The 14,564-nt window shown below is 41.6% G+C and overlaps 1 protein-coding gene, 1 long non-coding RNA gene and 1 pseudogene across 4 annotated transcripts in view; 1 reads left to right on the forward strand and 2 right to left on the reverse strand.

Annotated features, from left to right (window-relative positions):
- Positions 1 to 10,073, reverse strand: part of LOC309637383 — an 89,498-nt gene extending 79,425 nt beyond the window's left edge. Inside the window, exon 1 of the long non-coding RNA XR_014250505.1 lies at positions 9,971 to 10,073. This is a non-coding gene — a long non-coding RNA (uncharacterized lncRNA). The remainder of the gene's footprint in view (positions 1 to 9,970) is intronic.
- On the reverse strand, positions 877 to 3,646 carry LOC309637368 (FERRY endosomal RAB5 effector complex subunit 3 pseudogene; annotated as a pseudogene). Its single transcript has one exon. The product of its transcript is annotated as an FERRY endosomal RAB5 effector complex subunit 3 pseudogene (transcript).
- A 1,230-nt stretch (positions 10,074 to 11,303) lies between the features above and the next one.
- Positions 11,304 to 14,564, forward strand: part of PDCD6IP (programmed cell death 6 interacting protein) — a 64,202-nt gene continuing 60,941 nt past the window's right edge. Inside the window, exon 1 of one of the 2 annotated variants that reach the window (XM_082411844.1) lies at positions 11,304 to 11,649. In XM_082411844.1, the coding sequence (XP_082267970.1) occupies positions 11,441 to 11,649 (209 nt within the window). In that variant the 5' untranslated portion in view covers positions 11,304 to 11,440. The remainder of the gene's footprint in view (positions 11,650 to 14,564) is intronic. The other variant, XM_082411843.1, reaches the window with a different exon arrangement.

Below are 14,564 nucleotides of genomic sequence, written 5' to 3' on the forward strand. Positions count from 1 at the left end.
ACACCAGTAGCACCCTCCCCAACCCCCAAGTTGTGACAACCAAAAATGTCTCCATTCATTGCTAAATGTCCCCTGCGGGGCAAAATTACCTGAAGTTGGAACCACAGGGCTAGACAAATAACCTGGGGGGGGAGTGTGGTGGGTAAGGGCAGTGGAGTCCTCTCATACTCCCAAGTTAGGGTGGGGAACTTCGACTATTCAGATCCTGCAAAGTACAAGGTAGGTGAACAAACTCACTGCTACCGGGAGTTGTAGATGAGATTCTTTTTGTTTCTACGAAAGGTGTTGCAGGTGGCTGTTGAATCATCATCTCCCAAAAACAAATATTATTTTTCATAGAGAATACAGCCTAACTGCAAAGTGGAAAATATATACTTTCTCAACTGCCCTATAATTTGCATGGCCACATCTCTCATAATGAGGTATTACACATTATTCAGAGAGGACATTACTCATCTATCTTGCCTCCAGATGTATCCTCTTTGCATCATCCCTGAGTGATATTCCTTTTTTTTTTTTTTTTTTTTTTTTTAATGCATTCTTCTTCTATTTAGTTAGCACTTTGTATCATTATATACAGTTTACAATCCATGTATAACTTGTAGCTACAAACATTTTGTGCCATTAAAGCTCTCACAAAACTCAAAAAAAAAAAAAAAAAAAGACACATGCACCCCAATGTTCACTGCAGCACTATTTACAATAGCCAGGTCATAGAAGCAACCTAAATGCCCATCGACAGACAAACGGATAAAGAAGTTGTGGTACATATATACAATGGAATATTACGCAGCCATAAAAAAGAACGAAATTGAGTCATTTGTTGAGACGTGGATGGATCTAGAGACTGTCATACACAGTGAAGTCAGAAAGATAAAAACAAATAACGTATATTAACGCATGTATGTGGAACCTAGAAAAATGGTACAGATAAACCGGTTTGCAGGGCAGAAGTTGAGACACAGATGTAGAGAACAAACGTATGGACACCAAGGGGGGAAAACTGTGGTGGGGTGGGGATGGTGGTATGCTGAATTGGGCGATTGGGATTGACACGTATACACTGATGTGTATAAAATTGATGACTAACAAGAACCTGCAGTGTAAAAAAACAAACAAAAAAAAACAACTAATACTAAACTCTCTTTGGGTTATTTGTATGGAAATATGTTAATATAAATGTTTCAGAAATTACATGAAATTTCTAAAAATCTTATATGTTCTGGTATAATGTTATAAGTCATAATTCTAGTTATTACTTTAAAATGTATATCTCAAAAATAACTAAATTTCCTTGTCAATTGCATTATTATGAACTTTCATCAAATCTTTAACCGTGGTCATTTTTAAGTCTTTTGTCATTTACAGACAGTTCTGGGTGTACTCTGATGCTTTTGCAAAAATATTCCTATAAAAGGGTTTCATCTTCAGGGAATTCATGGAAACGACTCTGACAAGTACAGGTTTCTGGTAACTGACTATACTGCTGAACTGAATGAATAAGCATTTTCAGGACTCTAATAGAAAACTGATGAATTCATATAAGTGCTAACAAAAGATCAAGATGAAAAAAAAATTAATTACATGGGACTGAGTGAACTGATGAGGATGATTATAATTTTTGTGACTTTCTGTTTGAATAAAAAAAAAAAATCCCACAAGGACTCAGAGGCAAAAAATATACAAATCAATTTTCACTGCAAAGTAAAGGAGCTGTTACAGTGGAGGATTACTGGACTGAATGTCAACATTATGATATAGTATGAGGGTGTTTTGTGTTTGGTAATTGCAATCATTGTTGCTTTTGTTGTGGTCATCCATGTACAACGCTTGGCGTCAGTCCATCTCTTGTAAAAATAAAATACAGTGTGTGTGTGTGTGTGTGTGTGTGTGTGAAAAAAATAACTGTATAAGTAAGGGGCTGAGCACTAGTGTGTACGGCATGTGGATTTTGGAACGTTTAACAGATGTTTATCATGATTTGATTCGTGGCTTGGGTGGCAAGTCCTCTTTCTGGGCATCTTTTGCTTGACAGAATCCCAGCACATCTCAAGTTCCTGGATAGTTTACGCATCTTCTTCTGCCAGATATCAATCTAGGGGGTTTAGTGCTTGGATGTCCGGGTGAGTGTTGATGATACTCGGAAGATCTGGGGAAGCATGTTACTAAGTTGGTAAAACATTTCTTCAGAAATGCTCTGTGGTACCAGAAACTGCACTGTCCTAGAAATTCCTCCATCCCATGAAGCCATTTCCATCATGAAACCTTTGACACACTTAAACACAAGTTCTGCTCTCCTTAAGCACCATGGTATAGTCATTTCCTCTGACATATCATGCACCAGCAGGAGAGGAATACTTATTGTTGTGATGTCATGGGTGCAGCAAACCTTGAGTATGTTTCGGAGACCCATAATGGCAGGGTCCCGAGCAGTGATGTTTCCCGATTTCACATTGTCGTCCACACAAAGATGGAAAGCAACATGTATTTCTGAGAGATTAGAGTGCCGCGTAATGTAAAATTCTCCAGGTAAAATATTTAAATAGTTTCTATCCGCATTCTTAGTCTTATCATCACTTCCTCCATCTCGGTTTCCAGAATCGTGTGATTCTTTCAGCTTGCTCCTGCGCTGGGTTCTGGCATAAAGTACCACCTGCTGGACAACCTCCAGCTGATCTTCAATTCGGGGAAAATGAAAGTCAGTGCATTCTTGGCAAACTGTGGCGAAATCTCTTTTAATACCACTATATGAATTGATTCGGTTATCCACTAGCAACACCAGGCCACAGAGGGACGTGGAGTAAAGCGACAGTGCTGTCTGGAGTCGGTGGAGCTTCACACCACTTCGGTGGCTCCTCTTGTGCTTACAGAAATCCAGCATATCTGCTCTCAGCAACCTCAGGTTATGCATGGTCTTCAACTGGGCTCCTAAGTGAATGGTAAAACTTTCTTCTAACTTTCTCTGTTCCTCATAAATCCTTCCATTTGCTTCAGCGGATTCTCTGAGCTGACTTGGTTGAACTTTAATTTCCTCACTGAGAGAGCTGTTTTTGGGGTTTTTTAGGTCTTGATGAAGTTTCATCACCCATTCCTGATACTCTTGCTTTTGAATGGCAGTTGACTGTTTTAATTCATTGGACCATTTATTTTCCAAGTCCTGCTGGGATTCGAAATGCTGAGCAGCCAGTGAATTTACATCTTGATCTGTCAGTGATTTTCCCAGTTCCTGCATCACTTTTTCCATTTCAATGCCTTGTCTCCGCATAAGCTCTGGCCCATGTACTTGCCAGCTGATGTAAATCTACTTCACCAGACTTCACAGCTTCCAGGGCTGCTTCAGCATCTCTGTCATAATCTTTGAGGGATTCTTCTTCGATAAACTGGCTCAGAGCTTCTTTTAAGTCTTTTTCTATAAAGCATGGTAAATCGTGCAGCAGCAGCAGACGGCCATGTAAATGACTGGCATTCTCTTGAACAGGAAATCTGAGAGGCACCCTCAGTTCTAAGCACTGACTTCCCACTTTGAGCTCATACACAAATTCCCTCTCTCTGTTGCAGAATCTTTCTCTGTTTTTCTTCATCTTCTTTGGCAGGATTTCTATAGAACTCCCCTCGTTCCGAGTCTCCTGCTGTCCGCACACCCGGCGCTGTCCGAGTGATATTCCTTTTAATTCTCTTAGCTACTCAAACATTTGGCCAAAAGATTTGAAATTATTAGTTCAAAATTTAATCTTGTAGTTTCTCTTTTGTGATGGTGGTTGCTGTGTTGATACATAGATATTTCGGGTTACCCAACACATAGATATTAAAAACCTATAACTGTAGCTTTAGTTACATTTTTTTTTTTGGACAATTTTATCCTTTAGCATTATGAAGTGTTCTTAATCATATTTATATCTTTTTGGCTTGAACTGTCTGATATTAAGATGATAACCTCTGCATTCTTATTGTTTCTATGTGCCTGGCATATCTCTATTTCTATTTATCCTTTCTGAATCACTTTGTTTTAGGTGTACTGCTTATATGTGCCATGTTGGGGTATCAGTTAGCTTTTGCTGCATAACAAACTGTGACAAAACTTAGTGGCTTAAAACAAGAGCCATTTATTTAGCTCATGATTCTGTGGGTTGGTTGGGCATTTGTGGTCTAGGCTGGCTCAGCAAAACTCTGATGGGCTTGCTCATGTAACTAACATCAGCTGGGGCTTGGCTGGTGGCTGAATGATCTACAATAGCCTAATTCTCCTGTCTGCCAATTAGTAGACTATTGGCTGAGGATAGGGGGATGACTGGGCCATCTTTCATAATCCAGCAGGCTAGTCTGTACAGAGAGATCACAGGGTTTCAAGTGCAGCAAGAAGGAACAAGCTCTGATGGCTGAGGTGTCGGCTTACTTCACGACTGCTAATGCCCCATTGGCCGAAACAATTTACATCAACAACCCAGACTTAAGGGTGGTCAAACAGACTCCAGTTCTTGATGAGAAGATCTACAACATCACAATGCAAAGTCATAGACGAAGGGAGAAGAATTTGTAGCCAATTTTACAATCTATCATATTTGGGTTTTCCTTTTTGATTCAATATAAAAGTCTTTTTTCTTTCAATGTTGATTTAAACCCAATTACATTTATTACATGACTGTTAGGTTTGATCTCAATTTGTTATATCATTCTGTGCTGTATTTATTGTGTTGCTATTTTTATTATGTTTTTGCCTGTGTGGGCTGTTTGCTCTTTTAAATTTTCTTTTGGTATTAGGAAAGTTTATATTTTTGCTTCAATGGTTATCTTTATAGTAATGCCTTTTAGAAAATTATTTGGTCCCCTTTTTCTTTACTTCCTTATGCTATTTGATTTGTCAGCTTTAAATGATATTTGTTGATATCATTTAGATAATATCGTTTGACTCCCATCTATTACCTATTCACCAATCAAGTTACTTATTTTACTTTTCCTGTCTGATGTTTGCAATGTACTGTGAAATGGATCCAAAAAAGTAAGGCAGATTAATGGATGGATGGATAGAGGGATGATTAGATAGAGAGAGGTGTGATAAAGATAGATATGTGTGATAGTAAAATGTTAATGTTAGAATCTAAGTGGGTGGGTATGTAGGTGTTCACTGTAAAATTCTATGCTGTGTTTGAAATTTACAAAATTAAAATGTTGGGAGAAAAAGAACATAGGAGCCAGCTTAAAGGTGCTTCCATTGGCCAACTCCTGGACAAGGTAGAGGATCAAAATAAATAATGATAGCAGTGGATTATAATCTACTGAATAAAAATCCATGAGTTTGTGCTGATATAAATAAATATGTAAACGAATAAATTAATAAATGAGAGAGAAAGGAAAAGTTTTCCTTATAGAAAAATGCCTACTAATAAATATAGGAGAAATGATGGATTAGAAAATCACCATTTTGCCACTATCATAGCAATAATAGTGTCAGGTGAGAATCATTAAAGGATGCTAAAACAAGTAAAAAAAAAAGTTTAATGAGGAACAACACATTAATATAGTCTCAAAGTATATTCCCACAAATTATTTATTAATTACAAAGCGAAAATAGTAATTTTTCAAACAAGGATTTACTCTATAGTACAGGGAACTATATTCAATGTCTTGTAATAACTGTATTCAATGTCTTGTATAATGGAAAAGAATTGAAAAAAAGAATATCTATCTATCTATCCAAATTACTTTGTTGTACACCTGAAACTAACAAAATATTGTAAATCAACTATACTTCAATAAAAAATTTTTTAAAATAGGAATTTTTCTAGAAAGAAACCTGGTGGACGCAACCTTAAACAATTAGTGTTTATTATGATTGTAAGCACCAAGGGATGCACAATGATTTTATTTCCTTTGTTTTTCTTAGAGTGTCACAGTCTTTTGTTCTTCTTTGTAATAACTCTTAGTTTTTTCTGAAAGCGCCATCACATCAGGTATTCTATCTAATCCCTCTGATCTTTCTTTTTTAATTTTTTTGGCCACGCCACGTGGCATGCAGTATTTTAGTTCCCCGACCAGGGATCGAACCCGTGCCCCCTGCAGTGGAAGCGTGGAGTCTTAACCACTGGCCCGCCAGGGAAGTCCCCCTCTAATCTTTCTTTTTTTCTCTATGGGACCTTCCTTCTGCAGCCCTTCATCTTCCTGTTTTAATCTGGTCTGGCTACTCTGCTGCACAGCTACCATTGTAGGGCTTACCTCCTGTCCTAGACCCCATCCTATAAACCATCTCCTGAACTATCTTCTATGAGTGTGGAACCAAGAACTTTGTAAATATATACAATAGATTGATGTATTGGTTACAGAATTCTCCTGATTTAAATTTTGCTTGGCACACAGTGGAACCTGAACAGATACTTGCTGAATAACTTAGTTTGGCCATCCACATGTTATTGATACTTTCCTTTGTACCATGAAGCTTACGGGGAGGGCTTGGGTTTTAATATATGATCATAAATATTAAATAAGTAAAGATAAATGAAATCACACGTCTGTGTACATGCATAATTTTCTTACAAGGAAACTCAAGTATGTTTAATATGAAGAAATACCAATAACCATTTACTTACTGCTCCCTGAATCTGAAACACAGAGCTAGTGTATGCTTGAGGGAACAGACTAAAGAAACCTCATATAACTCTAAAAGCAAATTAACAAAAGCAAGGGTGAGAGGGTGAGGGAGTTCCTCTTCAACTTTGGATACTACTTAAACACATACTGGATTTTGGTGAAAATAGGAGAAACATGCCCTCAAACGTCGAGATACGCACAAGATAATACGCACAGCTGTCCAGAATTATTTATTTCTACTCTGTAAAGCAATTCTTTCAAAATAATGCTGATATTTTTTCTCAGAAGTTATCTTACCCAAGTAAAACAACTCCTGTCTAAGAGACACTGGTGGCAAAGGGCAGGTTATTTAAATACCTGTGAATGGTATTAGAGAACTGGCAGCTGGTGGGAATATGATCATTAGTATACGGGATGAGAATGGGCTTGCACAGGGAATAATTCTACGTAAAAAGCTTAATAGTTTCCCTATTTCTCTTAAAAAAATTTGAGGCCATGTGGACCTCAAAATTTACACACCCATAAGTGGAAAATGGGTAATCTTCTCTTCTTGCATTTTTAATTTTTTAGAAATATGCAAATAGATTAAGGAGACAAATAGTTCTCAAACATGTTATATGTTGCAAAAAACTCAGCGCCCTGCCCCACACCATTCCCCTTTCCATTCCATACACATGATGTGTCTCCCAGGTGACACGTGGCAGTGGGATCTTAGTTCCCCGACCAGAGATCGAACCCTTTGCCCCCTGCAGTGGAAGCACTGGACCGCCAGGGAAGTCCTCTCCATCCTTAATGTTATCGATTTCAGCAAGTCTATTTGAACTCTTCTACTCCTTGCCTCCTTTCCTGTAGGTCCTCCCCCATGACCCCTCAACACCCTTAAGTTTACCCCAACAGAGTGGAGTAGGGGAGTCAAGACACCTCATTTACCTTTTGCCCGTCACTTTCTCTCTCTTAGACTCTTCCTCTTAGCACCCAAAAGGGCTCTTTCTTGCATTGTAGGGACTTTCCTTACATCAAATCCTTGTACTATTTACCCTCTCATTTACTGTAAAAACTCTTTGTTACAGTCTTCTGGGCTTGGCTTTGATAAACTTCTTTTCTCTTCAACAAGGCTTCGCTCCTCCCAAAAATCACAAGCGCTTACTTTCAGGCTACTGTCTCAACATGGACTTGAAAAGCTCTATTTTGAAAATCAAAGCTGTTTTCAGCAGGGTTCTGTCCATCCAGAGAGGTTTATTTCCATTGGTTCAATCAGTGGGGGTAATGATGGGCTCACCAGAACCAGGGATTATCAGGGAGGAAAAAATCTATTGATTTAATATTCCCCAAAACGTTACACTGCAGACACACTCTAAGAACACATTTTATGAAGTTTCATTACACAGATGGAAAATCAATGTTACCATAAGCGAGTTTGGAAACAGTGAAATGTATCTTTGGAAAGCATCACTAGGGCTCCCTAACATCCAGTTCTCCCTTCCCTCCTGGGCATACAGAAGACCACCCTTCCTGATCCCATTCCAGTCTGATGGAGCCATGTGAGAAGTTCTAGACAATGAAAGGTAATGAAAGTGAGAGGGCGGAGGCAGTGAACAGCTGCTGTGTGATGCTACAGATTCCCTCTTCCCGTTTGAAATTGGAGTCTCATGTTAAGACAGTTAAGCTACAAGATCAAACTCGTCTGAATGACTGAGACACTGCTTGGAGGACAGCGACCCTGGACAGTTGCTTGTCCCACAGAAGACTTTGCATGAGCAAGGAACAAATGTTTATTATGTTAAGATGCTGAGATTTTGAAATTGTTTATTATCAGAACATGAGTTGCCTACCCTTATATACCCTCCTTCTTTGGCCACTGGCCTAACGCCTATTTAATGAGGGTACCTGCTATTGAGGGGAAAGCTGTGTTACTTTGATAGTAGAAATCTTTTTATTTTTTTGCAAGCAGTGAAACTCATTGACTCATTCAAAAATATTTACTGAGTTGCCTACTAAGTGCCAAGTGCTAGAGACTTAACAGTATACAAAATAAACACAATTTTTGTCCTTAAGAAGTTTACATTCTAGTGAGAAAGTCAGAAAAAAATTAATCAAGTAACACAAAACTTGCTAGTTAGCATAAGTGTTATGAAGCAAAGAAACAATGGCTGAGTTAGACATTAACAAGGGGGGAATCTACTTTAGACGGTGTGCTGGGGAGGAGACATTTCTTCCGAGATATGAAGAAAGGGGTGAAGTATTTCAGGTCATATGAGGAAAGAAAGATCTTAGTGAGAGTTTGAGAAACTGAAATAAGACCAACATGACTGGGCAGTAATACATGAGGAACAAGTGGCAAAACATAAAGTTGGAGAGACAGATCATGTTTCATCAGATAAGATCACCTTAATCTTTCCTTGATCAATGCCACACTTAACCACATCTACGTTCATTTCCTTTTTCCCTCCATCTGCCTCAACAAATGACACATCCCTCATCTTTCTGACAGTTAATCCCTTCTCTTGTACCCTCCCTACTCTGGTTACCCTTTGCTGTCCTCTTTTCATGCACTTGGCTCCTTTGGTTACCCTCAGCTCTTCTGAATCTTCATTCTCTCCCCAGTGGATCAGTTCTGTCAGCCAACCTACAAAATACTATCTTCTGTCTTAAAAAAAACACATAATCTGATATTATATTTCCTGACAGCTTCTGATCTATTTCTATTTCTTTGTGTTCCTTTCTAGGCCCAGAGGCTTAAAATTAATTTGTATGCTGACTGTTGACTCCCAAACAAGATCTCTTCTTGGAGCTCTAATCTCATATACCCAATTGTCAATTTAATGACTCCACCTGAATGCTTGGTATAAACACTTCCCATCCTCTGAGCCCATCAGTGGATTATTCATCAGTTTGTTTTTTTTTTTTTTTAATATGTCAGTAAATGATTCCACTGACGGTTCTGATGTTCAGGCCCCAAATCTGGGAGTCTGGCTTACTACTGCTAATGCTAGCTTTCATGATCCCTTGCCTGGATTTCTGAAATGGTTTCATGATTTGGCTCCGTGCTTCTACCCTGCCTTCCTCTTAATACATTCTCTACATAGCACCCAGAGTGGCTAGTTTATTTATTTTCACCTGGAACATTTTAACTAAAATAAACTTAAAAGTTTAAAAAACTGTGGCCAAATAAACTTTTGTAACAAAGTGGTAATGTATTCTGTAAAAAATTACACAAAAAAGATAGGCAACAAATAAAGAAAATAATACATTTCCACTTCCAAAGATTACAACTGCTCATTCCTTAGGGTATAATCCTTCTAGATCTTTTTTCATAGTACATAAATACACATATGTGCATTTTATAATCAAAATGAGATATCAACATGAGATATTGTAACATACATACTGTTTTGTGACTTGCTCTTTTCAGTTAATTATCTCCACTTTTCCATGGGAATACATTTTCATCTCATATTCAGTCCATCTATGTTCAAATTTCTTCAGTTGCCCTGAAAACGCATTTCATAGCTGGTCTGTTCAAATCAGGATTCAATCCAGATTCTATGTCCCTCAAATTTCTTTTACACAGCAGTGGCTTTTTTCATAACTATAATTTTTTAAAGAGATGGGATCAGTTATTCTGCCTAATGTTCCACCTTCTGGATTCGTTTGGTTACTTTTCATGGTATCATTGAGTTTGCTCTTCTATCCCCTGTATTTCTTTATAAATTGTGTGTTAGATGCAAAGAATTGACAGATTCAAGTTAAACATTTTTGCCTGGAATAGATCATAGATGATGATATTGTATACTTCATATGACATCCCATCAGACTGATGCACAGGGTGGCCTTTTAAAAATGTATCGATAAATTGTATCATGTCACCGTTGCTTAAATGCCATTTATAGCTTCCTTTCCATTTATTCTACAATACAAATTCTTTAACTTGGCTAACAAGGTTCTGAACGATTTGATGCCTGTTTACTCTTCCAACTTTATTTCATCCCATTCTCTACTTGTTTTTTAAGTTTTTGCCACACTGTTTGCTTCCACTCCCTGAACATGGGAAGTGCTTGCCTCCTAAGGCTGTTGCTCCTTGGTCTGGGAGGCTCTCCCCAGCCACTACTCTCCCGGCCACTCTTCCCTTCTCCTAATGTCAAGCATCTTCTCAAACTGCAGGTCTCTTAAAGTTCACCTCCTCAGAAAAGCCTTCTCTAATTATTTAATAATTATTATTGTTTAAACTAGGTTCTTTCAAGGGACCCTCATACCCTACATGCCAAGCACCCTGCTTTTTGTACCAAGATACTTTTTTGGTCCACCTTAATATCTGTGTCCTTACCTGACATTAAGCTGCACAATAGCCAGGACCTTGCCTACTCGGCTCACTGTGCACACAGTATTCATACACAGCAGCCCGCTGAATGAATTACCATAGGTCACAATAACCCTGAGGCTGCCAGGTCTTGGACAGGTGGCTGCAAACTCGCGCACTTGGCAGTAACAGGAGTCCTTCCCCGGGAAATTGTTAGAGCGGAGGAAGAGTTACCTTTACGTGAAAGCACTTTGCCCACCTGCCGAGAAAGTACGGAGGAATGAGAAAATTCCGCCTGTGGAGAAAGTCGGCGCCGTAAGTCTGGGCGCAGGCAGCGTGTGGGCCCAGGTGAGCAGCGCCGGCGCCCGGACTCCCTCACGTGACCGCAGGCGGCGCGCCGACTGCGCCTGCGCGAGAGCTCCCGGAAGTGGCCGGATCCGAAACGCAGGCTGAGCGGACCTCTGTCAGTCAGTGAGTCCGCTCGTACGGTACCCCGCGTGCCTCGGCCTTCGTCACCGTCCCGCGGTCCCTTTGGCCCGAAGGGCGGCCGAGGCGCTCGCCATGGCGACGTTCGTCTCAGTGCAGCTGAAGAAGACCTCGGAGGTGGACCTGGCCAAGCCGCTGGTGAAGTTCATCCAGCAGACGTACCCGAGCGGCGGGGAGGAGCAGGCCCAGTACTGCCGCGCGGCGGAGGAGCTCAGCAAGCTGCGCCGCGCCGCGCTCGGCCGCCCGTTGGACAAGCACGAGGGCGCGCTCGAGACGCTGCTGAGGTGGGCCTGGGGCCGGGCGGGGGGAGGCCGTCGGCGGCCTGCAGCTCCCCTTGCTTCCTCCGCTCTTCCTGCCTCCCTACTTCACACCCACGGCCCGGGCCGGCCGCCCTGCCCCTGCTTGTCCGGGCGCGTAGGTGTGGTCTGCATTCCTTCCTGCTGAGCAGGAGCGGCCTTGAAGGCCCCGGGGACCCGACCCGCTTCCCCTAGCTGCCCGCCCTAGCCCTTGGTCCACCGAGGCTTGGTCGGTCGGCCACCTGGGAGGAACGGTCTGCCACGTACTGCTCTCTCGTGCCACATTTACCCAGAACTGGTTTTCTTCACTTTTTGGTGGGGGGAGGGGGGGTCTCTGAGACTCCTCCCTTCCCCCGTTTTTGCATCACTGCAAAACTTTCTTGGCCAGGTTTGGATTTCGTAATCGTAGTTGCTTGAGGGAAGTGGCAGAATTGGAACACTGGAACCCATGTTTATTACTTACTACACTGTCCACTTCGGAATGAGCCATCTTCCTAGGTTCATCGTAACCGAACGACAAATGGAGAACTCCATAGGTTAGGAGCTGCCATTGTTTGAAATTAAACTTGAGTGACATTAACGTTCAAGATAGGTTGCTTTTAATCAGTTTGTTCACAAACAGGTATGCAGATATTGGAGTAAATTTGTTATCTTAGCAAATGTTTATTGAGATCAGGCTGTATTTAAGGAGAGTTCCTTTTGTAGTTCTTTCTAGTTAGGATGGCAGAACATTTTTATAGCACTTAATAGTTAAAAAAATTTCTTTCGCCCATCTTGTTAATGATCTGATTTCCTATGTGTAACATATTCTCCTTGTTTCACAGAAAAAACACAGCTGTATTAGGATGCAGGTAGGAGCAGCTCAGGTTAAACTAGCTTAGTAACTGAAAAGTCAAGGAATATTGCTTCCTTATCTTTAGGCATTCCAGGAGATCATCCTGCTTCCATGATGATTACCTCTTAGGAGAGCTTTGTTTCTCTATTGGGAGAGATGGCCACTGGCTCTCCTGTAATTACAGTGGTCTTAACACTCAGGATCTTGGCACTCCTGTAATTACAGTGGTCTTAACACTCAGGATCTTAGGTAAGAGTGCTTTTCTCCTACACCCTGGTGAAAGTCCATGGAGGCCTCTAATTGGGTTGGCTTGTGCCCATGTATGATGGTGGGAAATGGCCTAATTTAATTGCCCGTGTCTGAGTCACTTTGCTGGTTTAATTTCTCCATGCATCATGGATTCAAACTTTTTTTTAAAAATTAATTTATTTATTTATGGCTGTGTTGGGTCTTCGTTTTCTGTGCGAGGGCTTTCTCTAGTTGCGGCAAGTGGGGGCCACTCTTCATCGCGGTGCGTGGGCCTCTCATTATCGCGGCCTCTCTTGTTGCAGAGCACAGGCTCCAGACGCGCAGGCTCAGTAATTGTGGCTCACGGGCCTAGTTGCTCCGCGGCATGTGGGATCTTCCCAGACCAGGGCTCGAACCCGTGTCCCCTGCATTGGCAGGCAGATTCTCAACCACTGCGCCACCAGGGAAGCCCAGCATGGATTAAAGTAATGTTAGTATGGACTGGGGAAGAGCTGGTTCTCCAGAAGGAGGATACTGAATAGATCGCTTAGAGAGATGATGACCCCTTGGTGTCAGTTTTAAAGATAGGACTGTTGGGTTGCAAAGATCACTAGCTTGATACTTAGTATAAGCTTTTTAAAAAGTAAGGGCTTCCCTAGTGGTGCAGTGGTTAAGAATCCTCCTGCCAATGCAGGGGACACGGGTTCGAGCCCTGGTCCGGGAAGATCCCACATGCCACAGAGCAACTAAGCCCATGCGCCACAACTACAGAGCCTGTGCTCTAGAGCCCATGAGCCACAACTACTGAGCCTGCGTGCCACAACTACTGAAGCCCATGCGCCTAGAGCCCATCCTCCGCAGCAAGAGAAACCACTGCAATAAGAAGCCTGCACACTGCAGCAAAGAGTAGCCCCCACTCGCCACAACTAGAGAAAGCCCACGTGCAGCAACAAAGACCCAACGCAGCCAAAAATAAATAAATAAAATTTTAAAAAAAAGAAAATATGAAAAAAATTTTTAACCTATGAATACTTAGCCATTCTTTAGAGTTAACGTACTTAAAAAAAATCTCCAATACAATTCTTATGTAGACATGAGTAGCATTCAGTGATGATTTTTTTTTTTTTAATATTTATTTATTTATTCATTTATTTATGGCTGTGTTGGGACTTCGTTTCTGTGCGAGGGCTTCCTCTAGTTGCGGCAAGCGGGGGCCACTCTTCATCGCGGTGCGCGGGCCTCTCACTATTGCGGCCTCTCTTGTTGCGGAGCACAGGCTCCAGATGCGCAGGCTCAGTAATTGTGGCTCACGGGCCTAGTTGCTCCGCGGCATGTGGGATCTTCCCAGACCAGGGCTCGAACCCGTGTCCCCTGCATTGGCAGGCAGATTCTCAACCACTGCGCCACCAGGGAAGCCCAGCATGGATTAAAGTAATGTTAGTATGGACTGGGGAAGAGCTGGTTCTCCAGAAGGAGGATACTGAATAGATCGCTTAGAGAGATGATGACCCCTTGGTGTCAGTTTTAAAGATAGGACTGTTGGGTTGCAAAGATCACTAGCTTGATACTTAGTATAAGCTTTTTAAAAAGTAAGGGCTTCCCTAGTGGTGCAGTGGTTAAGAATCCTCCTGCCAATGCAGGGGACACGGGTTCGAGCCCTGGTCCGGGAAGATCCCACATGCCACAGAGCAACTAAGCCCATGCGCCACAACTACAGAGCCTGTGCTCTAGAGCCCATGAGCCACAACTACTGAGCCTGCGTGCCACAACTACTGAAGCCCATGCGCCTAGAGCCCATCCTCCGCAGCAAGAGAAACCACTGCAATAAGAAGCCTGCACA

Source organism: Balaenoptera physalus (assembly GCF_965194825.1).
Source record: "Balaenoptera physalus genome assembly, chromosome: 11".
Taxonomy (NCBI): Eukaryota; Metazoa; Chordata; class Mammalia; order Artiodactyla; family Balaenopteridae; genus Balaenoptera; species Balaenoptera physalus.